The sequence below is a fragment of the Prionailurus bengalensis genome, chromosome A3, assembly GCF_016509475.1.
Source record: "Prionailurus bengalensis isolate Pbe53 chromosome A3, Fcat_Pben_1.1_paternal_pri, whole genome shotgun sequence".
NCBI lineage: Eukaryota > Metazoa > Chordata > Mammalia > Carnivora > Felidae > Prionailurus > Prionailurus bengalensis.
The window spans coordinates 85,009,664-85,036,891 of NC_057354.1; the positions used below are offsets into that span (position 1 = coordinate 85,009,664).

At 40.3% G+C, this 27,228-nt stretch overlaps 1 protein-coding gene across 2 annotated transcripts; it reads right to left on the reverse strand.

The window, feature by feature from the left end:
* Positions 1-933: 933 nt before the first annotated feature.
* On the reverse strand, positions 934-24,382 carry LOC122496925 (E3 ubiquitin-protein ligase RNF113A-like). 2 transcript variants are annotated; one of them, XM_043603531.1, is made up of 3 exons: positions 24,296-24,382; positions 21,459-21,510; positions 934-4,485 (listed from the first exon to the last, which is right to left on the reverse strand). In XM_043603531.1, exon 3 carries the CDS (start codon positions 4,446-4,448, stop codon positions 3,414-3,416), a length of 1,035 nt encoding a protein of 344 aa, XP_043459466.1. In that variant the 5' UTR covers positions 4,449-4,485; positions 21,459-21,510; positions 24,296-24,382; the 3' UTR covers positions 934-3,413. The 2 variants fall into 2 exon arrangements, with proteins under 2 accessions (XP_043459466.1, XP_043459467.1); XM_043603532.1 differs by lacking the exon at positions 24,296-24,382 and adding an exon at positions 23,209-24,286.
* Positions 24,383-27,228: the final 2,846 nt, after the last annotated feature.

Here is a 27,228-nt window from a genome sequence, read left to right on the forward strand (position 1 = left end):
AGCCACCCAGGCGCCCCTCTTTTAAATACTTCTTTAGCAAAATGTGTACCAAATGCAAACATATTTTCAGATATCAAACAGAAGTTTGATAGGTAGATGGAAAAATGTATGAATAAGTATACATTTGTATCTATTAAAATATGTGAGTGATTGCGCTTAAGATCTAAATAATTATTAGTATATTCATTTCTATAGACATACACACAATTAGATATGTGATAATGGATTACACAATATTGACCTATGTTATTGACACATGTATAGAAACATGTATAAATTTAGGTGTATCTTTATAAACACACATAATCCATTCAGTGAGATGCAATAAAACAGGGTTCAAATTATAGCTCTGCCATTTCCTTACTTTGTGAAACAAAACCATTTAAATATTCTGATCCTGTTTCCACATCTATAAAATGAATATAAAACAATAATGCCTGCCCTACACACAACAGAAGACTATTCAGAAAACCATTCAAAAACTTTTTTTAAACTACAAAATGCTTTATAAATATTGATGATATTTATTCAAACACTCCTCTTCCTACTCACGAGAAAGATCTCACCTTCTTCAAACAGTATATTTTGTCAATGATTTTGCATCTGGTTTTTCATTTACATCCAATATGTAACACCAAAGATTTAAAACTCTTTTAAATGTTATCATAGGTATTTATGTACAGTAAAATACATAGTATATGTGGGCTTTGGTATAATCTGTGGTTTCAGGCATCCACTGGGGGTCTTGGAATGTATCCCCTATAGATAAGTGTGGGGGGGAACTACTGTATATATATTTCATTGCATTGCATTTATTGTATTGTATAAAGTTGTATATGGTTTTAGAGACCAGAAGTATATAGCATAAATTTACAACAGATGTCAGCTTATTTTCAATGCTTTAGCCCAGAAAACCCACAAAGAAAAGCAGAATCTACTTTTAAAAGTTTCATTTATTTCCCACATGTTTAGGTTTAACATCTCCAAAATGTGATTTGAAATAATGGCACATTACAATTAAATATATCAAACGAAATCATAAGAGAAATCCTACATAAACATCTGTGGCTAAAATTAAATTGAATACTCAAATAACTCAAAGATCTGAAATATCTTATAGGTTTTCGCAAAATTAATCTGCAATCAGCATGGTCTGTAAAGCGTTGCTGCACTGAAGTTTCTGGACACCAAAGCCACCCTAGAAATGTCTCAGGAGAAGGCCCTGGGCATCACTGAGTCAAACACTGAGAACCAACTCCTATAATACATGACTGCTGACACTTGCTTTTATACTCTCCGTTGAGACTTTTAAATGTAAAGCAGCTTTTTCAGCAGCCATGCCCAAGAATCTTCAGGGACTTAACTTCAAAATCGAGTAGGTGGAGTCAATTTGGATAAACTCTTTATCCTGGGAGCTCCAGTCTCAGGTTAAAAATACATTTTCTTTCCGTGTAGGGTGAAGAACCTTCTGGTCTGTGTTGGCTGCTCTCAGGTAGAATGAATACACAGGGTCAAGCAACACCGAATGAAGTACAACTAATATTAGAAAGTAAACTACTGCATCTTTCTTCTTCCCCCTCCCACTCATAAATGTGCCTGCATCCATTTCCTAAATTTACCACTCCTCCATTAAGTGGTAGAGTATAATCCTCCTCTCCTTAAATCTGGAGAAGGCTTGAGAATTGGTTTGTGGCCAGCAGAATGCATCAGAAGGGACACTGCTTGACTTCTGAGACCAGGTAATAAAAGAAGACCTGCTTCATGCTTTACACACTGGGTTATCAGCCTTCAGAGTTCTGAGCTGCCATGAAAGAAGCAATTAATTCTGTTATGGTGTGAGAAAGTCTAACCCACATGGAGAGGACACATGCTAGTGTTCCAGCCAAGAGCTCCAGCTGTAGTCCTAGTTGACAACCAGTATCACTATCAAACACAAGTAAAGATGCCTCCTGATGATTCCAGTCCCTAGTCTTTGAATCTCACCAACTGAGGTTTCAGACATCATGGGGCAGAGGAAAGCCAACCCTACTGTGCCCTGTCTGAGTTCCTGACCCAAAGACATTGTTAAGGATAATAAAATGGTTATTTTTCATTGCTAAGTTTTAGGGCAGTTTGCATCAGAGCAATAGTAACTGGACTACTTCTCCTTTGAATCTAGCTGGCCTCTTGCTTGCTTTAGTCAGGAGAATGAAGACAAAGTGACAGTGTCCTAGTTCTGAACTGGCAAGAGAACTTGCCCATTTCCACTTAGGTATTGTGGCTCAGTGTCACGAGGAGAACATGCCTGGACTAGGCTGGTGGAGGATGAGAGACACGTGGAACATACTTAAGTAATCCCAGCTGAAGCCAGCCTACATGAGCCAAATTCCAGACGTAAAGCAAAGCCACCTAGCTAACCACGCCAGGGAAATAAAAATTGCGTATTATCGAATGCCACTAAAGTTTTATGGTTGTTTGTTAACCAGCAATATTGTGGCAGGAGATAATCAATACCCCACTAAAAATCCAGAGCAAATAATACACCCTTCCTTCATCTCATATTCCTCTTTATGAACTGCCTTATACCATACTTTTCTTCACAGCAGCTTCTCAAATTCGTTACCTACTGCCTCTATTTCCACTTCCTTATCTCCTAGTATCGCCTCACCCTTAATAATTCTGACTCCTGTCCTAACCACTATACTGAAACTGCTCTTGTCAACATCAGTTACTCTCATAATGCCAAATGTAATGCATTTGTTGCTTTATCATCTTCCTGGACCCTTCTGCAGCATTTAACATATTAGACCATATTCCATTTCCAAACCTTTTTTTTGTTTTAGCCTCTGAGATACCTCCAGGTTTTCCTCCTACTTCGTTAGCTGTTCCCTTTTATCTCTTTTTTCTGGTTTGTTCTTTCATTCGTTCATTTAAAAAATATATTGAGAACCTACTGTGTGTCAAGTATTTGCAGGGTTGGGGTGGGAGATATTTTGTGATCACAGCAGCGAAACGGGAACAAAATTCTTTATAGGGCTTATGTTCTAGTGAGAAGAGAGAGAAACAAGCAAATAACAAGTAAATATATACCAGACAGTGATAAATTCTATGAAGAAAAAACAGAGGAAGGAGGATAGACAGTGATAGGGACAGGATTGGTGTTGCTATTTTAAATAAGGCAGTCAGTGAGGTCCTCGCTTAAATGGATGACATTTGCATGGATACCAGGAGAATGTGAGGGAGTGAGTCATATAGAATTCTGAGGGTGAAGTGTCCCAGAAACACAGGGAACAGCAACTGCAAAGGTTCTGATTCAAGAGTATGGTTAGCATGTCCCTCGGCCTCTTTTTTTTCCTACCCTCTTACTGGACTCATTTTCAAATCCGTTGCTTAGCACAAAATATTTATTTTGAGGTATGAGAATAATGGGAAAACTAAGTAATGGGGATTCGACTCTCATCTAGATCTTCTGGGAAGTTGGAAGCACCACCCTCTTCTGCAGGTCGATGCTTCTCCAACTTAGCAATTAATTCTTTCGCTGGATTGAAGACACCGTTGGTCTGCTGGTCACAGACATAGCAGCGAGGGGTGGTGCGGAAATGCTGCAGTGCACAGCTCTCGCAGAAATAATGCCTGCACTTGGTGACAACTGGACTCTGGAAGGTCTGGCGACAAATGAAACACTTGAATGGTATCTCCTCCTCATCGCTTGCCACTTCATAGTTTTCATCCTCATAGACACCATAGCAACCCTCATCAAGCTCACGTTCGATCTGCCACCCATGCTTGTAATCTGAACGGTCATGGAGGAACTTGCAGCTGTCTCCAAAGCCACAAAAGCCAGTCTCCTTGTAGTCCTTACAAATGTCGGGCTGGTAATCCCAGCGCACAGTGGCACGAAGATGCTCGGGAGCTCGGATGGGGCCCTTCCTCACCATCCCGGAGGAAGCATTGCCCATAGACGTATCCTTGGGCTTCATGTATTTCTTATAATTATTGATCCCCCGATAGATCTTGTCATCTTCCTTGCCCCTTAGCTTTTCCTGGATCTTCTGGCTGCGCTCAAAGATGGCTTGTGCGTCACGCTCCTTCTCTGTGTCTAGCTCGTAGACTGCAGTCGCCCCCATATCCTCTGGTCCCACAGGCTTTGCTGAGCGGGTGGACTTGTACACCATGCCAAGGCTCTGGGGCTCGATCTCCTCCTCCTTGCTGCTCAACAGAGCAGCCACCTTCTGTTTACCACCACCATGGGTCTTCTGTATCATCGGATTGTGGATCACCCGCTTGTTTTCTGGGCGAACCACTGTGCTGCCTTCGTCACTGCTGCTGCTGCTGCTGCCATCTCCAGACTCCCGGTTGCAGACGGGGCGCTTCCTGCAGCCTGCAGCCCCTTTTTGTCTACCAGGCTTTTTGAAGAAGAAGGTACACACCTGGTCTGTCGTCTTTCCCGGAGAAAGCTGCTCTGCCATTTTAGAGTCCCAAGCTCCAGAACGGCTGTGGTGTGCTCTGTATTGAAGTTTTAATAAAAAAATAAAAATAAAAATAAGAACAATAAAATGATCCTTCACAAGCATATATCTCAATTTGGTACAGTTCTTTAGGGTATGAGGAAAGGAATGCCTTTCAAATCTCATCTTGGGTCATCTGATCAAGTCTTCTGGAGCATGATCTCTGGCCCTGACACAGAGGCTACGTACAGCCTGGGTTTTAAATGCTGATTCTTCAGAGTTCAGTCCCTCTTTTCTCTCTATACTCAGGCCTTGAGTTAGCTCATCCATTTTCATAGCTTTTAATGCCATATGTATGCTGATAATGCTTAAGTTGACATCTTTAGTCAATACCTTACTTCTGAGCTTCAGACTTAAATATCCAACTGCACCCTTGATATCTCCACGTGGGCATCTCTAACTTACCATGTCCAAAGAGAAGTCTTTATTGCACCAGCAGACCCCAACTCAACCTCTTCTCCCCAGTATTTTCCATCTTTGGAAATAACTATCTACTCAATTTCTCAAGCCATAAGCCTTGATTCCTCCTTGATCCTCCTTGATTCCTCCATTTTACTCATATCCCAACTTCAACCTTTCATCTTTTAGACTTTACCCCAAAACATTTCTCATATCCATCAACCTTTTTCTTTCTTTTTTTTTAAGTTTATTTCTTTTTGAGAGACAGAGACAGAGCACGAGTGGGGGGACGTGCAGAGAGAGAGAGACACACACACAGAATCCAATGCAGGTTCCAGGCTCTGAGCTGTCAGCACAGAGCCCAACGCGGGGCTCAAACCCACAAACCATGAGATCATGACCTGAGCCAAAATCCAACGCTTAACCAAGTGAGCCAGCCAGGTGCCCCAGCATCCACCTTTTTCTATATCCACTCCTCTCAAGCTGTGCCAAGGCATCAGCATTGTGTGCCACATTCATGATATTCATGGCCAGTAGCAGCTACATAATGTAAGAAAGCAGAGGTTGATCTACGCTGTACCATCACACAAACTCATTTAACCAAAATCAATTTAAGATAAAGCAAACAACCTAAAACATGGACGAAATGCTGGCAAGTTTGACTTTTTCAACTAGTAGTTCTATATTTCGCTTATAGAACTGTATTTTTTCTGTGGTACTGAATATATTCCTATGTGAGTTTCAAAAAAAAAGAAGCAAATTTTAGGTTGAGGCAATATTTAGAAGAGTGGAAACATCTCAGTGCTTCTTCCAAAGTCACTTTCATGTGTACGATTTTATGATTTTTATGTGTTCTGAGTGACAATTCTGGCCCATTCTTACTCTAGACCAGTTTATTAAATTATCGGATTCCTGGTTTTTACAGTGTGAATAGAGATTTTTTATGAACACGAATAACTATTATTTTAATAATAACTCACTGTGCTAAAATTTGGCATTTAAATTTATAAATAAGATCACAGCTGCTGACCTCTTTCAGCAAAGAAAAGAACAAAAGGAGTTAGCATCTCATTCTGAGAGTCCACCTAAATCAATTAGGATGTTAAATCCATGCATAAAATAATGTTTAATAAAAGTGCTTTAAAGGGAAAATTGTCTCATTTTAAATTGAATGAATACAAAAGATGACACGAAGTTCCCGGATTACTGCTATGAGGCTCTAAGACACCAGACTCAGGCATTGCTAATAGTTCAACAGTAATTGGAATATTAATAGGATGTGTCATTCTGATTATATAGAATATGCATCAGAGTATTTTACCTGCCTCTTCTGGATTGATTGGAGAGTGGCAGAGAATAATCTGATTGTCGCTTCTCTCAGTTTAAGAGCCCCATTTCAGAATGCTTACTCGCAGACTCTATTTGAGGACACGTTAAAAATAAAACCAATGCATTTATAACCTAATTAGCTGGTCTCCATTGATTCATGTTCCAGATATTCAGTGTGCATAGCATTACTGTTTTCACGAACTACCTGTAAATATATGCTGGGTGGCACACTGGGCTAATGCACTAGTCTCTCCTTAGGGAACTGAACTAGCAGCTAATGTAGTCATCACTGAAGTACTATGTTTGGCAGTTTTCTACTAGTCAATACACGTTAATAAGACTTCAAAGTTTTATTTATCACTTAATCTCAGCCAGGTCCTGGGCTCTGTACGTAACATTAGATTAGCAATGGTTCTTGTGTAACGAGTCTACTGTCTAAAAGTAAAGGAGCCTTGACCTTTGAACAGCTGGCTGTCTCCGCTCAAGTGTATAAGCAAGAGGTCAGGGGTTCACTGCAATCGTGTCATTTGAGTGTAACCCCTTCAGGGATGTGGACCCAGGCACAGGTTCTCATTGTGCCCGGCTTCGGAAACCGCAAGTACCCTTTCAAGTTTGTCTGCTGCGAATTTATCCACAAAGTTTCATATAAAAAGAAAAAAGACGTCAGACCAGATGATCATTTCAGCATTCTCCTGACTTAAAAAAATATCGGAGTCCAGGTTGTATGTTCAGGAACGGTCATACCTCTTTAATTACATCAAGCAAACTGGTGAACTTTGCTCTCAAAACACACAAACGTTCCTTAAACCGTGGAGAAATGGCAAAGCTCAACTCTGGGGCGCCGATGCAAACAGAGGCTTAAGGATGTTAGTGGCTTTCAGGCTTGAAGCTCTGGCTCTCTGGGCTTACATAGGATGTCATTGATTTACTCCTTCCACAGAGGTGAAGAGAGAGGACCAGGGGAGATAGGTTTAATTAATCTTAAATATCTCTGCAATTTAAGAATTGTAGGCCTGGAACAGTTCCTGTACTAACATGATTAGCAAATATTGACTTTTGAATACAATAATAATGTGTCATCTGAAACCCTTGATAAGTAACTTAAGTACTTCCTTAGCTTGCATCTTATTAAATTAGATGAGGTATGGTTGAGGCACATTACACAAAGACATTGAAATGAAAAATCAGACCTAAGGGTTTTAACATTGATTTTAAGAGAGCTAAAAGTCACAAAGAAAACATATATGCTTCAGTTCTGCAACCTATGAATGTAAGCTGTCTATTTTCTCTAGATGGATTTTTTTAAAGTATGTAGTAATTTTCATGGTGCAACTGTAGTAAACATTTACAATTTGTGACCTTTCTGACAGCTGTAATCAATCATCAGATTATGTATGATGACCATATAATTTTAGTTTTATGGAAGGTTAACTTACACAGATTATGAGCTTTTGATGTTAAAATATGGAAGAAAGAGCCATGTCATACTAGTGTGCCTGTGAATATGGTAAGGCTAATCTACCCAACCCCCTTCATAAGGTTTAACTTAAAAATGTGTACAACAAGTCAGCTACGGAAAGAGTTTTAAGATGTAATACTAGTCAGCTGCAACCTGACAAATCTTACTGTATTGATTAGTTTTCAAAGGCTGTATGGCATGTGTACTCTACTTAACAATAGAATGGGAATGAGGGGAGAAAAGCCTCCAAATGTCATCAAAGCAAATGGTCTGTGAATGTTGCTTCAAAGCTCGTCATTAGTTGCCAGGGTATTTGGCCACAAAGCTTGTAAAGAGGTTTCTCCGGAGGGGTAGGTATGACAAAGTGCACTTCTTGGCAAGAAGACTTAGGCACTCAAGTAGCAGCACACATTAATTCTTGCTTGATTAATTCGAGGATTAACATTCTTTCTGAAATTTTGCCTGCTTTTTATCCTTTTCTTTTTTGAAACCAAGGATAGACCCCAGGCCTTTTCTGTCCTCTAATGAAACTGCAAATTGACTTGTGTTCAAATGGTGCTGGAGTAAAATGAACAATTAAAAATGTATTGGTAACAATGAGATGTATGAGCCAATCTCTTTAAGGATTAATTAGTGGCAGGAACAATCTTTCTTATACAACATACCAACAAGAATAGAGCAGTGGTGGGTGAACAAGAAGGTGTCAAAGGTTTTTAATGTGTGCATACAAACACATGTATGCACATATCCACACACACACATATGTAGTACAAGAATATAGGTACATATATGTCAGCATCTGTACAGGTTTAGACCGAAAAAATTAACTGCAGCTTCCTTGGAGATATTTATTCCACCTTAGTTAGGATGATTCGACTGTTGCTGATTAGTGATCCATTAGTTAGCTTGAAGGCAGCCAACAGATTTTACTGATCGTAATTTATCATTAAAGCAGAGAAATGCTTTAGGTATTTAAATAATGTATGCAGATAAATTCACTCTTATTTTTTTAATTATCCACCTGTACCAACCTTGTAAGAATCTTTGCCCCCTATCAAAAGTTTGCTCTCTGAGGAAAATTTCAAAGTTAGCCTAAAAGGAAAAGCCCTTCTCTCTGGTTGCATCTATCGATTCTGCATTTCAACCGACCCCTTCTCAAAATGCTTGGTATGTTTCAGGTTATGTCTGCAGTTCTTAAAGAAACCTGAAATTATCTCTACATTTGCCACTGCCGACTGAAGGCTTATCTTGCAAAATATGATACCTCTGTCATTTCTTTAGCAAAGATTTCAGATACAGTAGGGATAAATTGTAGTCCCCAGAGCCCACTGTAAAACTTCAGGGAAAAACGGACATAGTTCCCTTCTTTAAGACCTGTTTAAATAGATGATACTCTAGAAAATGTCATTTTTGTTAGGCTGCCCTAAAGTCAGATCTACTCAATGCCACCAATGTGCCGAGTCAGCATAAAAGGGCATTTAGCACTAAGGCATTTGGTAAATACTGCTTTATTGTGCTTCATCCTCCCTACAGGGCATTCTGAAAAGATGAATAATAAGTGTGAACAGGAAGAACAAGTTTCCAGTCCTGTCAAATTAATTAGACTAGTGTAGAATGAAGTGAGGTTTGCCGTTAGGTAAGTTGAAAACATGTAAAGAAAATCATCCAAGCAATCTGAAAGGATTTTAAGAGAGCAAAACATCCTCATGAATTTTTGTATATTTGCATGAGAGATATTATATATATGTGGATAACTGTGCTGCACATAAAAGTGCATAGTATCTGAACAGAAAATGGTCTATGTGTTTATGCAATACATACAACATATCCCAAAACATACATGGCCAGCCACAATTTAAAAGGAAAGCCGTAATTCAAACAATATCTATTAAGGGGGGGTGCGGGGGGGTAGAATAGACCTGACCCTTTTACTTACAGGAGTAAACCCTGGTTCCATACTAAGAACTGTATCAGGTAGGCTTATTAAGAGATTCATGAGTGCACAGGGAGCAATGCAATTTGGTTGTTGTTTCACCAGGTTCCAGCTGGGTGCTTTTAGCCTCAGACCTTACGTAGGCAAAGATACAGGAAAGGGAGAGTTACACTGTGCAGCAAGGTGCTCTTCTGAATGCAGGGCCTTCAGTTGGTAGTTTGGGCTAATTTTAAATGACCTTTTGAGATACGTTTCCATGTATTTCACTCTATTCTGGAAAATTGATTTTGGTAATTGAAGTAATCAATTTGTGTATCTATAGAGCATTGACTGCTTTGTACCACCGCCACAAAGCAGGCCGGCCAAGGTTCCATGATGCAAATTGATGTTTTTATATCGAGTTCCAAAGGGGCTGGCTGCAGCCACCCTATTTGTCCTACTCAGGAGAAGTAGTTTCTCCCCACAATCATGGGACCAATGCCCACTGCATTAGTTTAAACCTTCCTAAACCACAGTATTTCCTGAATCACATAAAGGTTGGTAAACGATTTTCTTTTTGCAAAGGACGTGAGGTCCTGAAACTTTTCATATATCTAGCCTTTCTTCCTCACCCTTCTCCTCCCCCCCGCCCCTTTTACCTTTCCAGTCTCCATGCACCTCACCCTCTTTAACTCCACTTTCCTGACCTTTTACTAGTTCCCTTTCTCTACTACCTAGCATCAGTCAATGTTGATATGCCACACTCAGGCCCTCTTCTGTCAAAACGAAGAGAATCTACAATTGTCATTTTTTCTTCTGTGCTGCTCACTCTATCTCGCTGCACCTTTGGTAGAATCCTACAGCTAATTCCAACTCTTCCATACCATCAAGTGATTTTCCCAATTGACGCTCCCATTTCATTTGAGTTTTTTCATAAACAGGGTAGAGGAAGGCAGAACTTCTCTGCATCTGAGTCTGAATGCTGGGTTTGATTTTACATGTAACTGACAAAAACGTCGCCTGCAAAGCCATGACTGGAAGACATGAGAATACTTGTTTCGGCAGGTGACACCAGGACAACTTGCTTTTGGGTGTCAAAAGTGTGTTTTAGCTACCTTTTCTTTTTCAGGCAGACTCAACTGTCCTTCCACAACAGAAGCAGGACATGTCATCTCCCAAATGAAAGAAATTCATGCCCATGATGAGTAACATTCCAATTAAAATTCATCACTAACAGCAGGCTTTTTATCTTTCTTGGACAACGTGAATCATTTTTGGTGCTGGGAAATGTGCTTCATAAACCTCCATTGTCGTAGAATGTCTACTTCGACGAGAACTTGTTTTATATTAGTAAATAAAACATCATCTGACATTTTTGTCACTTCTTATGTCTGGGTGCTGACGAAAATAATGGGAATGCTCGGAGGTTATGGGACATTGTTTATCAAGGAATGTAGGTGACGCCACAAAGTATAAGTAACGCTATACAGCTGGATGATTGATCCCTGCTGCATATTTTAAAGCTCCTTTCATTGCTTATCGAAACCTTTTAGGTAATGCACTCCTCTCAGATATCATTTTATGTTTGAAAAGCTTTATAATTCATAATGAAAAGTTGCTTAGTTACCCCAAGTGAATCCATAGCTTCAATTATTCTCTGTGCAAATGGTTGGACTCCATTTTGACCAATGTTTATGGTGTTTGGCAATTTTTCAGTAGCTACTTTGCTCTGATATGATTAATTTCTTGCATAATACTCTGCTTTGCATGTGTGGAGCTGAAATAATCTTAGTAGGCAGAAAGGAAATGAAAGACCTTGTGTGTTTCAGTTTTGGAAACATCTGAAACATAACATCATAATGTTAAGAGTGCCAAAAACAATACCAGTTAGGCTGGATAAAGACAACCACAAGAGACACAAATGTACTGATGAGACCCAGCCCTGGGACAGACAGCCCTTGCCTCGTTCTGTGGCCAGGTTGCTCTGCCTCGAGACATTGAGGAAGGGGAGAAGACAGAGCCCCAGAATTTACCAAACTGGATTCAACTGCCAGAAAAAATACTGGCATCTTCTCATTAGTATCATTTCCTAAAGTTATCGTGGGCCTCTTTCTTGGACAAAATCACATAAAACACATCCTCTTACTCATTAAGTGGCTACACGTGAGGCTGCTGCCCCTTGTGCAGAAAGGTGGGGGACACGCATAACTGTTGAATAAATGAATGAGTTCATTCATTCAGGAGCATTATGTGTGGTGACTACCTGACTTTCTGGCTTTGGGAAAATGTTTACTGTCCCCTGTCTTTAGATGATTTCTGTTGCTCTGATACTCTGGAGTACCTGCCTTTTCCAAGTTTCAAACACTGTCTCTTTTCTTCAACCCCGTTCCGATCAATGGTGTAAGTTGTGAAATGACGCCTACAATAGAAAGCCTGGAAGACCGGCAGAAAGAACACTGGTCTTGAAGTCACACCAACCCAGGTTAAAATGTGGTGAATTGCTGGCTTGGAAGCCTCACATGGCCTCAGTCTGCCTCCATGAAAAACAGGAATAATGATATAGTTTCTGTTCTAGGCATACTCATTTCTTTAATGCTCTAGTGGTACTTCTTGTAGTACATGCCAGGTACTACTCCAAGCATTCAATGCACCAATGAGGTAGCTTCTATTACTACCCCCATTTTACAGAGGAAGCGACTGAAGCACGGAAGTGTTAAGCAATCTACTAAGGATCACAGAGTTAGTACGTGGCAGAGCCAGGATCTACAGTCTACCTACAGAATCCATGCTCTCAACCACCATACAAAGCTGCCATCTGTAATGGTAGCTGCCATTACTGTTATTATTAGCATTACTGCTGCCATCATCGCTCTCATTACTGCTACAGCCAGAGGCACCTGGAAGACCTGGTATCGGTGGAGGTAAGTGGCCCAACCTTTCACTTTTATCTCAAAGCCTGTGGACACTGTCCCAACTGAGCAGCCCAAAGCTGATGCCACTGCACAGCATCCTCAGCTCTGTTAAGAAATACGTGTGCGTATGGCTCAAGGGCTCAAGGATGCTGTAAGTCATCGAATTTTCATTTCAAACACACAGGTATTCTTGATATGCTAACATATTTACTTCAGATTTTCACCATTCGATATATTCGTAGGGCAGCTTTTATTATAAAATTAATTTACAGAGCAAAGCCATCTTTTTATTAGAAGATAGCTCCTTTAGTAGCCCTTCGTTACACAAACAGCAGTAACAAATTTTCTCTTCTTTTTACAATGGAAATCTGCTGAGCCTCCCTCAAAGAGTATAGCAACTTTTCCCCTGCTGAGAAGTGAGAAAATAACGTCAAATTTCTACCATGATAAAACAAAATAAGACAGAGAGACCCTGGCTTTGTCAGATTTGCTTTCCCCAACAGAAGTCCCTGAAATCAGTGGGAATCGGGGATTCCACAGAATGTGGAAGTTAGTGTATAGCTCTGCCAGATGAACAGGGGATGGGGAGAAAGGCCGAGGCAGTCTCAGATCAGAAAGTCTGTTGCTGGACCTAGAAAAACAAAGACTGGGGCGCCTGGGTGGCGCAGTCGGTTAAGCGTCCGACTTCAGCCAGGTCACGATCTCGCGGTCCGTGAGTTCGAGCCCCGCGTCGGGCTCTGGGCTGATGGCTCAGAGCCTGGAGCCTGTTTCCGATTCTGTGTCTCCCTCTCTCTCTGCCCCTCCCCCGTTCATGCTCTGTCTCTCTCTGTCCCAAAAATAAATAAAAAAACGTTGGAAAAAAAAAATTAAAAAAAAAAAAAAAAGAAAAGAAAAACAAAGACTTACACTTCCAATCACAGCTGATTTTGACCTAATTCTTGTGAAACAACATAAAACCACACAGAACCTATCTTCATTTTTTTTTTTAAGTTTATTTATTTGAGAGAAACAGAGAGCACACAAGAGTGTGAGCGGGAATGGGGCAGAGAGAGAGGGGGGGGGAGAGAAAGAATCCCAAGCAGGCTCCACGCCGTCAGCACAGAGCCCAACATGGGGCTCAGTCCCATGGATTGTGAGATCATGACCTGAGCTAAAATCAAGAGTTGGATGCAAAACTGACTGAGCCACCCAGGTGCCCCATTTTCTAAACACTGATCAGCAAGAATAATTTACTTCAAATTTCTGTTTGTAACCAAAGTTCATCCCTTACACCAAGAGCTAGAAAAATGGGTAAATCAGTTAAAAATGGGAAATATTCCCAAAAGGTGTATGTAGAGCTTTCTCTCTCTTTCTCTTTTTCCTATTCATGGTATTTATAGATGAAATGTCCATAATATCTATAATCCTTCAAGAGTGGTGGCATGCTTTTATACTCCAACCTGGAAATATGTGGAAGTAAAGGCATCATGTAAACTCTGCATAGGAGTACACCCTTTCATGGACCTACAATCGAGACCAAATAAAAAGTCTGGCAAATTTCACGAAATTCTTCCAGCACAAGGCATACTTATGTTTGAATCCCAATGAAAAGAACTGGAATGTAGTCATATAATCAAAAATTTAATACCTAGTTCTAACAGCACTGAATTACATGAGATGAGTAGGTAGCATCTGGTTACCAGAGAATAAGAAAAATTTTCAGAAAGAAAGGTAGGGACAAGATTACCAAAAGTTGAAATCTTCAAAGAAGTCTCTGCCATGTATATTTAGGCATCACAGATGACTTTCCACATCTAAAATGCTGGTCACTTCCCCAGTTACAAGAAAATGCTATGTGTACATCTTAATAATTCAGTTCACTAGAGTTTTTCTGTTTCTCTTTCCTCTACTTCTAAAACAAGATATTTTGAAAAGCCTAATGTTGTAAGCATGGGAAAAGAATAAGACATATGTATTGATAATCTGAGATAGATGATATTGTTTTAAAAAACTGGTATGTCAAAAGCATATGCTATGCCTCATGGCCAAGATGGAAATGTCAGGGGTTTAATTGGCAGCTGTGAATAGCAGCACCTGCAAACAGCTCAGGGCTTGTTCCTGTGGTCTGGCAACATTCTTACTTTATGCTTTAAATAAAGGCTTACTCACTGGGACAGAAGTAACTGACAATGGATGATTGATGATTGCCCATCACCCAATGGCTGACATCTACCGTTCACCAGGTCCGTTTACGAGTGCACATCCAGATTTCATTAACAGGGGCACGACATCCAGGGGCTGGCCTGCTACAGATGGCCACTCAGTAACCTAGTTCAGAACGCCTACAATAGTCTAACTTCTTTTTAACCTGGGAAAATAGAGCACTGGGGATTCAGAATTCTTTAGGAAAATAATTTTTTCTTTTTTTTTTTGGAAGATAATTTTCAAAATTCCTTTTTTCCTGCTTGTTATGTTGCTTTTTGTGAGAGTTTGGTTTCATGTTCAATATCAGGTTGCCTTTTACATTTCTCTGATATTTATTGCAAATTGGCTTTGCATTTGAAAGATTTGATATGAGGAAGAGGCGTATTAAAGGAGTTTACTTCTAATTATTAATTCATAACACTCTCATGTCCAGGGGGCTATTTAAGCTTTGAGTACAATAATGTTTACTATTTTAATTAGGAGGAGCAAAGACAGGGCAAAGAAATAAATCCATAGTGCAAACAAATGGCTAGCATCCTTTTCCACACCTGGACATCCATCAGTCCACAGCAGGCCTCTAGGCATAGCCAAAAACACACAAGCAATGTTGGAAAGAGCACTGGTATAGCAAACCTTTCAAAATATAGTGCTAAATTAAAGCTACCTTGCAACTGTTCAATAAAACCCAGAGTATCTCCAGGCTGGTATGTTCTAGGATGAGGCTAACATTTAGCTTTAATTTTTTTTCTGCGTTTCTTCTCCCTAAGTCCGCCTCTCCCCAGCTACAAACCTGCACTACACATCTGCCTTGACTAATTTTTTTTCTCCAACTAAGTTGTGAACTTTTCTGAGGCACTTACAAATCTTTTCAGCTTTTAGTGACTGGGCCATGGGTTATTTCATGATCTACCTTTTGGACTGACAGTTCCCACATGCAGTTTTAGGAAAATGATGAGTCATTTTAATTAACGGTAAGTAACTGGGTCTTCCCCTAGAACTGTGCTCAGGGACTAGTATCTGTTCAGCGACAAATGAATACATTTCTACAAAGAGCTGTATTATAGGTTTTTCATTAGCCAAACTTGAATAAAACAGACAATTTGTTTGTAGCCCTTTCTGAATCTCACCATGTTCTCCTGAGGGAAGTAGGGCAGGCATCAGCATGGTCATTTCACAGCCGGAGAACTGACTGAGAGAAACGAGGCAACTGGTCCCACACTGCACACCTTTAGTTATAGCACAGCAGCCTGTCTGAGTATCTGTAACACACACTTTGCACTCAGTGGGCCGTTTGGCTAGTAAGGATCATGGGCTGTATGCCACATGTCACCTGCTTATTGTGGTCCTTGACTAACGTGAAACCACAGCCAGATGATGGCTGTTCTATTAAATGTCCTAATTCAACCAAACCCATTTTGTGAGTACCAGTGGACAAGGATAGAGTCCCAAGCATGTGCAAAAGGCTACAGTGGTTGCCAGTCAGTACACAGTACATTATTGCAAAATAAGGGAGGTTTGCCTTGCCTGTGAAATTGCTACTTTTGAATATGCATCCATCTAGTTGGCTTTCCAAATTACTTTTTTTTTTTTTTTGCTATAAAATCTGCTGTCTCTCTTTTTGTTTAATTGCATTCAGTTTTACAGTCTCTCCCAGGAAGAGCAGCTAATTATAATATATTTCAACAGAGAGAGAGAGAGGCAGGTGTTAGCTAAGATAGAAGTCCTAGTTTTAGCCTTGACAGTTCATACAGTTTAGCTGGATCTTGGTGTAAAGTCAGCAGACCAGGCAAGTGCAATTTCATTGTTTTAGGTTTTCCTGGGTTGGTAGGGGATCACAGGACTACAGATTTAAACTCTGAGGTTATGAAATGACAAAAATGATTGATAATAATGACTGATGGGGTTGAGTTTTGGTCTTGTACACAAGAAAACCTGCTTCATCTGTAAATCCAAGTGAACCAGACATGGAAAGTGGCTAAGACCACTTGGACAAGCTGTCAAACATCTTGGGATTGAAGTGTCTATACATTTGCTAGCTATGTAATCTTGGGCAAGTCATTTAACCGCTCTGCTTTTATTTCTTTATCTGAAAATTGGGGTAATAACAATTTCAACCTGTAGGTTGTTGGGAGGAATAAATGATGTAACCATGTAAAATACAACACTGTGCCCAGGGCACAGCTAGATACACTCATTATTTTCAGAAAATAATTGCACTGCAAAAGGCTAAGATCCCTGGGACAAGAGCAGACAGAGAAAGGGCAGAAATTAGAAAAATATCCAGTAGAAAATTCTCCCCTAACAAATGCTAGCATTTCAGAATATATCCGAAACAAATGCTTGCTTTTGAGATAAGTGGGTTCCTCCTATATTAAGATCATTTTAGTTTCCATGAACACGGCATTGACAGTCAAAATATACAATAATTTGTTAAAATAATCTTCAAATTATTCTGATGTATTTGTGTACATCTCTATATGTGTATGTGTATCTTTCTTGTAGGTTTGGAGTTAGTAGGGGGCCATATTACATAGGCCACATAACCAAATGATTTACTGAATTTCCCCTATTCTAATTGGTTGTTTTGGCCAGGGCCAGCTCTGGCTCAACTCTGTTGACTGTAATTTCTGGGCTGTTCTCATAGGGCCTCCTAGGGAGTTACCAGTTTTTTTTTCCAGGCATCTGCTAAGTGCAGTCATGGATTATAGATGTTGCCACTTCCCTATCCCCGGAATACAGAAGATGCAGGCAGAATCCGAATACTAGTTGACAAAATTGCCACTGCTAGTGATGAGTAATTGAAAACAATTTTAAGACTACCCTTAATAGCTGCATCTGTGCATACCACCCTTCCTTAAATGCTGCATTGGGCTTCTTTGCTAAGGATCAAAAGTCATCATGGCTCATTCCCTTCTCTGACTCTCCAAATTCAACCTACCAACCCCCCTTTTTAATAGTTGTCATTTCTATTTTCTCCTGTCTCTACTTTTCTAGTTAAGCCCTACATCCTCTTTTCTTTGGACTATATAATGGCCTCCCAAATAGCCTTACTCATCCTTGTTTCTCTCCCTTCAAATTCATAATCCAGCCTCCAAAGTACCACTGGAGATATCTTTCTTAAAGCCTAAACCTCAGCCATGGTTCATTAGTGCCACAGACTAGAAGCCAACTTTCTTAGTACTGCGTAAAAGACTCTCCGTGATTTAGGCCCTGAAAGCATGGTCAGACTCACCCCCGACGCCTTCCCACTCATGTTCTGTAACAATGAAGTGCTTGCAATGGTCTCTCTCTCAATCTCTCTTTCACTGGTTTCACTCTTCCATGTTCTTCTAAATATTATTCCTGGTATATAAGCCATCTTCCTCTTGTGTCCTTAGCACACTACTATTTACATTTTATTTTATTTTTATTATTTAAAAAAATGCAATTTATTGTCAAGTTAGCTGACACACAGTGTATACAGTGTGCTCTTGGCTTCGGGCGTAGATTACCATGATTCATCACTTACATACAACACCCAGCGCTCATCCCAACAAGTGCCCTCCTCAATACCCACCACCCATTTTTCCCTCCTCTCCGCCCCCTCCATCAATCCTCAGTTTGTTCGCTTACGGTTTGTCTCCCTCTCTGTTTGTAACTACTTTTTCCCTTCCCTTCCCCCATAGTCTTCTGCTAAGTTTCTCAAATTCCACATATGAGAGAAAACATATATGTCTTTCTCTGACTTATTTCACTTAGCATAATACCCTTCAATTCCATCCACATTGTTGCAAATGGCAAGATTTCATTCTTTTCCATTGCCAAGTAGTATTCCATTGTGCGTATGTATATGTATGTATGTACATATGTACACATACATATACATACACCACATCTTCTTTATCCATTCATTAGTCACAGCTGTTATCATCAAGGCAGGACACATACACCAATGGAATAGAATGGAGAACCCAGAATTGGACCCATAAATGTATGGCCAACTAATCTTTGACAAAGCAGGAAAGAGTATCCAATGGAAAAAAGAGTCTCTTTAGCAAATGGTGCTGAGAGAACTAGATAGCAACATGCAGAAGAATGAAACTAGACCACTTTCTTACAACCATACACAAAAATAAACTCAAAATGGATGAAAGACCTAAATGTGAGACAGGAAACCATCAAAATCCTACAGGAACCACCTCTTTGACCTCAGCTGCAGCAACTTCTTACTCAACACATCTCCAAAGGCAAGGGAAATAAAAGCAAAAATGAACTACTGGGAGCTCATCAAGATAAAAAGCTTTTGTACAGCAAAGGAAACAATCAACTATTTACATTTTATGATCCTGCTTAGGTTTACCTTTTCATTGACTTCTCCAGAAAAAAAAAAAATCAGTTACTCCCTTCTCTAGGCTATTTTTGTATAGACACAAATGAGATTTTATATGTATTACACTGTAAGATATTTCTTCCTCTCTATTTCCCCTACTAGACAGTACATCTTTGAAAGTGGGGTCATTTAATTCATCTTTGAGTCTCTATTCATTGTCAGGGCCTTTAGGTACAAGATGTGTTGTAAACAGAGTTCACATGGTTTTATATTTACTCAAGGATTCATCTAAACAACTGTATGTGATAAATAAAATTGTATGAAAATAAAATCCAGCTTGGGCAAATGAAGTACCTATTAAGATTCATGCCTTGGATGGAATTCTTCCTGGATGCCTTTGACAACACAACCCAAGCAATACTTGCTTACCATCCCCACAAATTCTGTAACTCATCAAGTTTTAATTAAATAGCTGGAATCTTGGTCAATTAATTGGTGTTCATATTTTCAAATTTTGAAAAATAATGTTGACAATGACAAAGAAATATAAGCTTGGAGATTTTCAGTCTTAAGTGGCTCAGTCCCAAAGGCTGGTCCTTGTCCTTTAGCAACATTGGGTATTGTGTGCATTGTGCAAAAGTGACTTTTCCTCTTAGGGAGAGCATTCAAAACAATAAGGAGACAATATCTAAAATAATTAAGGAACAAACGTTGAGGACGGGAGAACAAATGTCATTGCCTCTTGGGAGGGGTGTTGTTCTTACTGCTGATCTGTGCCCTTCCCACCCAACTCCCTTGAGGCTTTTAGAGCAGAAAAATCCCTCACAATTTTCATTAAGAACCATTATATCAAAGGGACTATCATTCAGCCTACAAGAGACTGTTCTGAGGTGGAATGTTTTTCAACTTAGAGCAAATGTTCCTTCAGTCATTTTCTTTTTTTTAAGGGAGAGTTATTTTGAATGCATGTAAAATGCAAATAGATATTTACAGAGCTCACACCTACTAAGTCCAAAGGAGCTTTGATTTAAAAACTGAAAATTGGCAAGTGGTCGATCAACACTGGCCTCCAATTGCTTTTAGTGTCTTGACAAAATAAAAATGCTATTTTAATGCAGAGATGGTTCACTATGAAAAGTGGCTATGGAACATGCACAATAACTATAAAGATGTTTTCCTCTGAATACATAATCCACATGATCAGCTACATACACACTTTGGTACTGCATGCCTATGACTGACATGAGGCATTTTAATTTTAAAAATGTTTTCCAAAGTGCCTAAACACATGTTTATGCATTATAGTTACTGCATGGTATTAGATGGAAAACACACAAACTTTAAAAAAAAAATGTTACTCTGTGCATGGCCATACAATGGAATATAATGGAAATCAGGAAAAGAGAAGACTGTGTCATTTCACAGGCAAGGCCAAAAAAAGGGGGGAAAACACCCACCCAAAAACCTTTGACAATTCAGTCATGCTAAAACTAGGAGACAATACTGACATAAGAAAACACACTCGACATTAAGGCAGCAGAGCCCTTCTTAATCACAGCAGGTCTAGACAGCTCCCACAGCTGTGTCTGCTCTCTCACAGAGTGATGTGTGGCCCTAGCTGGAGGGTGGCGTGAGCTCAGAAGGGAATGTCAGCACAGGGTCTTAATTAATTTCCTTCTGCCGGGGTGTGTATGCCACAGTGCGGTTTTGCATTTGCTGGGAGGCAGCTTACTGGGAGGGCCTTAGGTGCACAACACCTCAACTCACCAAACCACAGGGCAGAGCTCTCACCCCAGTGAGAGCACACACAGTCCCTTCCTGGCAGAGCCATCCAAGGTTCTGCCTCCCCTTTGGGCCAGATTTCAGCCTCATGACCGGCATCCCTTCCTGGCCCAGCAGGGGCTTCCCCAGCTTGTTTCAAGTGGTGTGCTTGGCCAGGACTGCTTCTGTGGTGTGCTTCGATGCAACCCAAGACGGGGGTCTGAAGCTGGAAGGCTAGAGACCATGTTCTCTGTTTCTGCTGGCTTTATGTGTTTTTTTAGCTGTCGGGAACAAATAAAGTATCAGCCGTTCTCCCCATGTCCCACGAGAAGGGAGGCAACAGACCCAATGGCTCTAAATGCAGACATCAAAAATGCCTAAAAAGAACACTGGTAGTAAGATGAATAGAACAAGATCCATCAAGTACGGTGCAGCTCTTTACCAACAGGGACTGTACCCTAATTATTTATGGTAAATAATGGAGCTACATCTCGTCTAGTTAGTCTCTTTTCCAAAGACAATAACGTCTCTTTCTTCTGAATTCCTGTGACCTTGATTATCTGTCTATACCAATGGTTCCTAATTCAATTGACAGGAGCCTGGCATTGCGATGGCTTGTGTGTGTGTGTGTGTGTGTGTGTGGCAAGATCTAGTTATTAGCCTGTTGTCAACCAAATGAAATGTTATTAGCCAAATGGGAGCTTACCTTGCTGAAAGCTTGGATTATCAATGGCAGTGCCAGCGCCTCTGAGAAGCAGCTGTGAAAATCAGAATGAGGTGGTAAAGTTAAAAATGACCCTGGCTAATAAATTTGTTTAGGGCAGGAATACTGTTTACTATAACCTCATTGAGGACAGGAACATTTGGTCAGAAACAATACTTTACTACACCTCCACTGAGCATCTAAGCAAAATTGTCTTCTAGTTGGTTGACAAAATGGAATTATTTAAAAAAAAAAAAAAAAGCCTCCTATCCTTTCAAGTGCAGCCTTCTGGCCTGGGAGTCTGGAAAGCGGGGCTCTTGTTCCAACTCTGAGTGGCTAAAGAATTTCCAAACCTTGACATTTTTTCCTGGAGCTACCACAGTATCATTTGACTCACTGCCCTGAAAGACTAATGGAAGCAAGTTTTTTGAAATCACGGGGACCACCCTTATGGGCTCTGGTCACTCATCTGTAAAACGATGTCACCAATGTGATAAGATGATTTCTAAGTCTCCTTCTGTTCTCTTCTGTTTATGCCCTGCTATGATTCTGATTATCATTCTCTGGCAAGCTTTCTTGTAGTGTTCTGAGATACCTGAAAGAATATATCTGTACATCCAAGAGCTGAACATTTAAAATTCTCTTCAGACAAATGTTTCTTTCATGTGGTACACCATTTGCAAATGCAATTTGGGGCCAATTTTTTTCTTGTTGTATCTGAAATGGATCATGGGGTTTGTCCCCAAATGTCCATCATACACACAAACTGAAAATTGGCAAGCGGTCAATCAACACTGGCGAACCAAGGTCTGGAAGATTTGGAACTGACCTAAACAAATCATCATCATCATCTTTAGTTGTTCTTCATTTCTTTCCCTCTAGATACAATCTAGTAGGCCACGCTGACCTGGGTTAAGAATTTTTCAAATATAAATGGTCTAAATGTTACTTTACTTGGCAAAACAAAGGCAGAGTAAGTAATTTTTCCAAATCTCTCTTCAGACATGCCTTATAAGGAAGGTTTTCTTTCTAGGGGGATTTGGACTCTCATTAATCTATTTCTCCTTTCAACAATAAAATGAAAAATGGAATGAGATTATCAAAATGGATAGTCTGGTGTGGACCTGATAACATGCTTTTGAAAAGTGGTTTACATTTGACATCACTTAAGCTCCCTGGGCCAGCACATCTCAGGTCTGCTATGTGGGGCCTGGACTCCACTCCCTGCTTGGACACAAATATGCTTTATTGGTTTCAAACGCCTCTCAAGCCAGTTGGAAGGATGGATGAATTCCTGGTGCAGTAAATATTAAGTCGTCTGCAGAACTATAAATATCCCCTTACCCTATCTTATTCAGCATTTATACAAAGACATTTTTGTGCAGTATGCTTTTTCCTTAACCTGGATATATACTTATTTTAAATTTTTATTCTTTCCTATTATATATATATACATATATATTTTTATACATGGTACAAGAGGTATATGGCATAAAGTGGGCAATTTGGGTACTTAAAATTTTATGTATCTTCCTTTGTGCCCTTCGGCATACATAACGATAGAGTCCACCTGCTTCTTATGTAAGGATTTTAAACAATCTTAGTTAGAGTGGAAAGTCCTGGGTTTCTAGTAATCACAAGAACAATGGCAGTGAAAACATCTAACTTACCACTTAAAAATAATTCTTTCAAAGCAGTAATTCAGAATATACAGAGTGGCTTAAAGAAAAACAACAAGCTGACAACAACCTACCTTGTAATATTGCTTCGCTGGTTGTGGCTGTGTTTCTAATCAGATGTGTGATGAGCAGAAGTGACTAAACCCACACACTACGGGAGAGGTGGCCAAGATACAGATGTTGTCTCTGTCTCGCTCAATTGATTAAAAATTTCTTGATACCGCTAACACTCTTCGCCCCACTCCCTCAAAATCATGCTTGTCGAGTAAATCATGAGATAAACTACCCTCTCCTAATGTCCTTTAATATGAGTGGAACCCAGGAGTGCTCAATCCATAAGCCACTGAGAGAGGGTCCATACTAAGCTAAGAGCTTAGCCCTTATTAAGACTAAAAGCTGGTGGCAGCTGGCCCTATTTCTCACATAATAACGTGCAAAGGAAAAAACAAACAAAAACCAGGAAGGTGGCTACAATGCAGATTCCTGGGATCCGTGCCCGGAGATGCTGATTCAGTGAATCCTGGGTAAGGCCCAGTGTGCCGTACCTTTAAAAACGGGGCTCTGGAATGATCCTGTTAACAATACCTGTGGCCTGAACTTTGAGAAGCATGGACAAGGAAGGTCTGGCCACGGATCCTGAGGTGGAAAGACTTTGCCGTGGACCTGTGCATTGCACCTGAGGTCCGGGAACTCAATTCCTCCTACCTCCCATAACGTCCCAAGACACGAAAACATCTGAACGCGTTTGCCTTGCTGCACCCAAAGTTCTACGGTGTGAGAGAAGTGACTCGTTTGAACTCCTGAGGAGGAAAGGGCAGAATCCAGGCCTCTGTGCAAAGCAGACATCTCGCCGTGGCAGGAGGTCTTTTTTCACCGCATCATGCGGCTGAAAGGCACGGGCTAAATTAATGAGCGGGGCGAAAGGAGACTGTGGGTGTCAACCCCAGCGTCCCTTCTGGCGTGCCTGCTCTCTGTCCTTCAGCCCGAGACCCACACTAAAGAGCTCCCTGGAAAAGCCCCTCCTGCTGTCTCCTATTTGCTGTCTCCTTCTTCCGCAGAGCTACCCCTAGAGCTGTGACCTTCTATTTATACTCAAAGTCAAACTGGCGTTTAGAGTCCCTAATGAGGCAACATTGCATCAGCCAAGGGGGAAACCAGTACCTGAAGGTAGTCACACCCACTACGAGCTCAGATGGGACCACTCCATGGTTCCTCCGCTCCGCCTTCCGTGCTACGTCTACGTGCTACGTGCTACGTACGTGCAACAGCTCCCCCAGCGCCCAACTCCTCCCTGCAGTCAGCAACTGCCTGCAGTCAGCAGCTGCCTGCGGTCAGGCGAAGCGGAGTCTGAGTGCGAGCTGGGAGTGCGGGATTTAATCATTTGGGAGTTTGGGGACAGGATTCTGGATTTTTTTTTTTTTTTCGTGTAAGTGGTAAACATCTTGCTGTCTTTCTGCCCAAGCCCTGTTTAATTAAATAAAATCACCTCAGAAGTGATGTTCCAGGGTGTTAACTGAGAATAACGGTTTTGAAAATGTTTGAATCTAGCCTGAAAGGAAATTCCGGGACTTCCATTCCAGGGAGACCAGTGGACAAAACTACAGACTAAATTCTCAGCTGTACGCCCAAGTGAAGAAGAAAACCCTTCATTTCCCCTACCCCGGGCAGTACTTCTTAAAACACAAGATTTAGCAATTTCTTGGTTAATGAGAAAATTTGGTAACAATTATTCATTCAAGTTGATCAAATATCCCTTATTCAAAATAACCATAGAATTGCTAAATCTCCATTCCACTTTTTGCTTGACATAGCTCTGCAAAAGAATTTAAACACTAAGGGTGTGTGTGCGTGCGTGTGTGTGTGTGTGTGTGTGTGTGTGTGTACAGGCCTAACCACTGAGCGATTTGCCCAAGGTCACATAATAGTTCCCTGCCATTTCCTTTATTGTCTGCCCTCAAATTCTCTTTTTGTAGTAAGCAAAGGGAAATGACGTGGGCTTCCAAATTTCATTATAAAAGCTTCCATTTAAAACAAAATGTATTGCATATTATAATTGCAACCAGAACCAGTGAGGGCAGTGGCTTTCAACCTTGTGAGAAGTCTGGGGCTGCTGTTACATGTGGCTGACTTCAATGAACCCCAGTCCACCCTCCAGCCTGCAGATTATAGAGCATTTTCAAAAAAATAGTTACACTGTGCAAAACACAGACACATTTAATGTCTTTTTTTCTTTTGGTTAACAAAATGTACGTAATTTTCTTAACCAAAGAAATTATGGTAATAGTTCTGTAATGGTAGTAAAGTGTTCTGTTTTCCTTAAAGTCCACATTTGAATCTGTATACACAAAACTGTTCGGAAAAACAAAGACACAACTGTTAATTAAAACTTGTTTGTTTGTTTTTTTTTCTCCCAAACAACAAGCTGTTGAATTCAACTGTTATTTGTTTATGCTGTTGTTGTTTCAAACCTGCTTATGGATGTAAACATAGCTTCTGTGTCTCTTTGATAGGTGCAAAGGAGTCCAGTGAACTTCCCCTATGACAACGATGACAACTGACATTTACTGAGTGCTTACCCGTGCCAAGCCCTAGGCCTGGCACTTTACAACCATTAATTTATGTAATTCTGCCTGCAGAGACAGAAATTATGATCTCCATTTCACAAGTGAAAAATTAGGCTTAGAAAGGTCAAGAATTTGCCCTAGTTCACCCCAGCTGGGCTGTGGAGGAAGCCCTGCATCTAGGGCACATGGCCTTCCCCCATATGCTGCACTCTCACATGGGCCAGACACTTCCATCTCATTCACACCGAGGTTCTGAGCCTCCCACTAGTTCCCACCCCCTGGAAAATACAATTAAATATACAGAATCCTCTCTTAAAATTTTCAAATTAAATTCCAAATCTATTTTACCCACACCCATGAAACTCGTAGCAAGCACTCAGTTAGTTACTAAGGAGTTATTACTCAGGCCTTTGAACCTTAATTACTCCCAGGACTGAGCTACATGGACAAAGCAAATAACGCAATGCAGAGCAAAGTAGGGGCTTAGAAAAGGAAACTTCACACTTTTCTCCCTCTTCCTCCTTTTTTTCTTTTTGGGTATAGGCCTTATGTTATCAAATGGGAGGAGATGTGTTTCATGTGCAAAGACCAGAAAGCAGGGGAGTTAGGGTGACCCGTCTTTCTGAAAATGTTTCAAGGCCTAGAGTTGAATATAGCCATATACCTTTGTTGATGTTCCTATTACCAGTACCCATATCTAAGACCAATACTGAAGAGGAAGAATACTGAATCCCAACTTTGGCAGTGGTATGATACTCTTATTGGAATACACCATTCAGCTTTCAACTTCTCTGTTAAGACACTCAGAAGCTGGGCTTTGGGTCTCTGGAATGGATGGGCTCCTTTTCTCTAGCAACAGTATGTACTTACTGAGTACATACTCAGTGGGAAAAGACAGGACCCGAGTCTCCTGAAGGCTGCAAAAAAGGGAATTCTTTCTGTTAGACTCATTATGTTTGCAATGGCCCACCTGAGACATTGGTTGTTTTTCTAAAATAATTTCCTTTTATGTATGTAGAATTGGAATATTTTACTAACAATTCCCATGACCTGTTTCCAAGATTTTCCACAAACCTGCCATACTTAAGAGACTCTTTCTCTATAGAGTTTGAAAAATGGGACTCAACATATTGTCCATATTTAACAATCTTACATTTTTGCACAATGTTAAGAGTTGGAATCATTTCCTTCTATTAGGGAGAGGAATACCAAACAGAATTCTTCAATTACTTTTACTTTTGGATCCAAGTGAAGGAATAGTTTGAAGGTGATTTTCAAAATCCACAAAATGGGGGTAAGGTTTTTCATCAGGGATGAATTATTTGATATGATCATGAAAGAAATCCTTAAAATTCAGATTTCTTTTCAAATTCTATCTTAAATATCCAACATACAACAGAGAGGGAAAAATACCATGATAGAGTTTTTAAAATTTAATTAAGGCAGTTGATCTTTTTCGAGATTTTCCAGTATGCACACAGGCTACCAAAAATGGATAGATAGATAGATAGATAGACAGATAGATAGAGA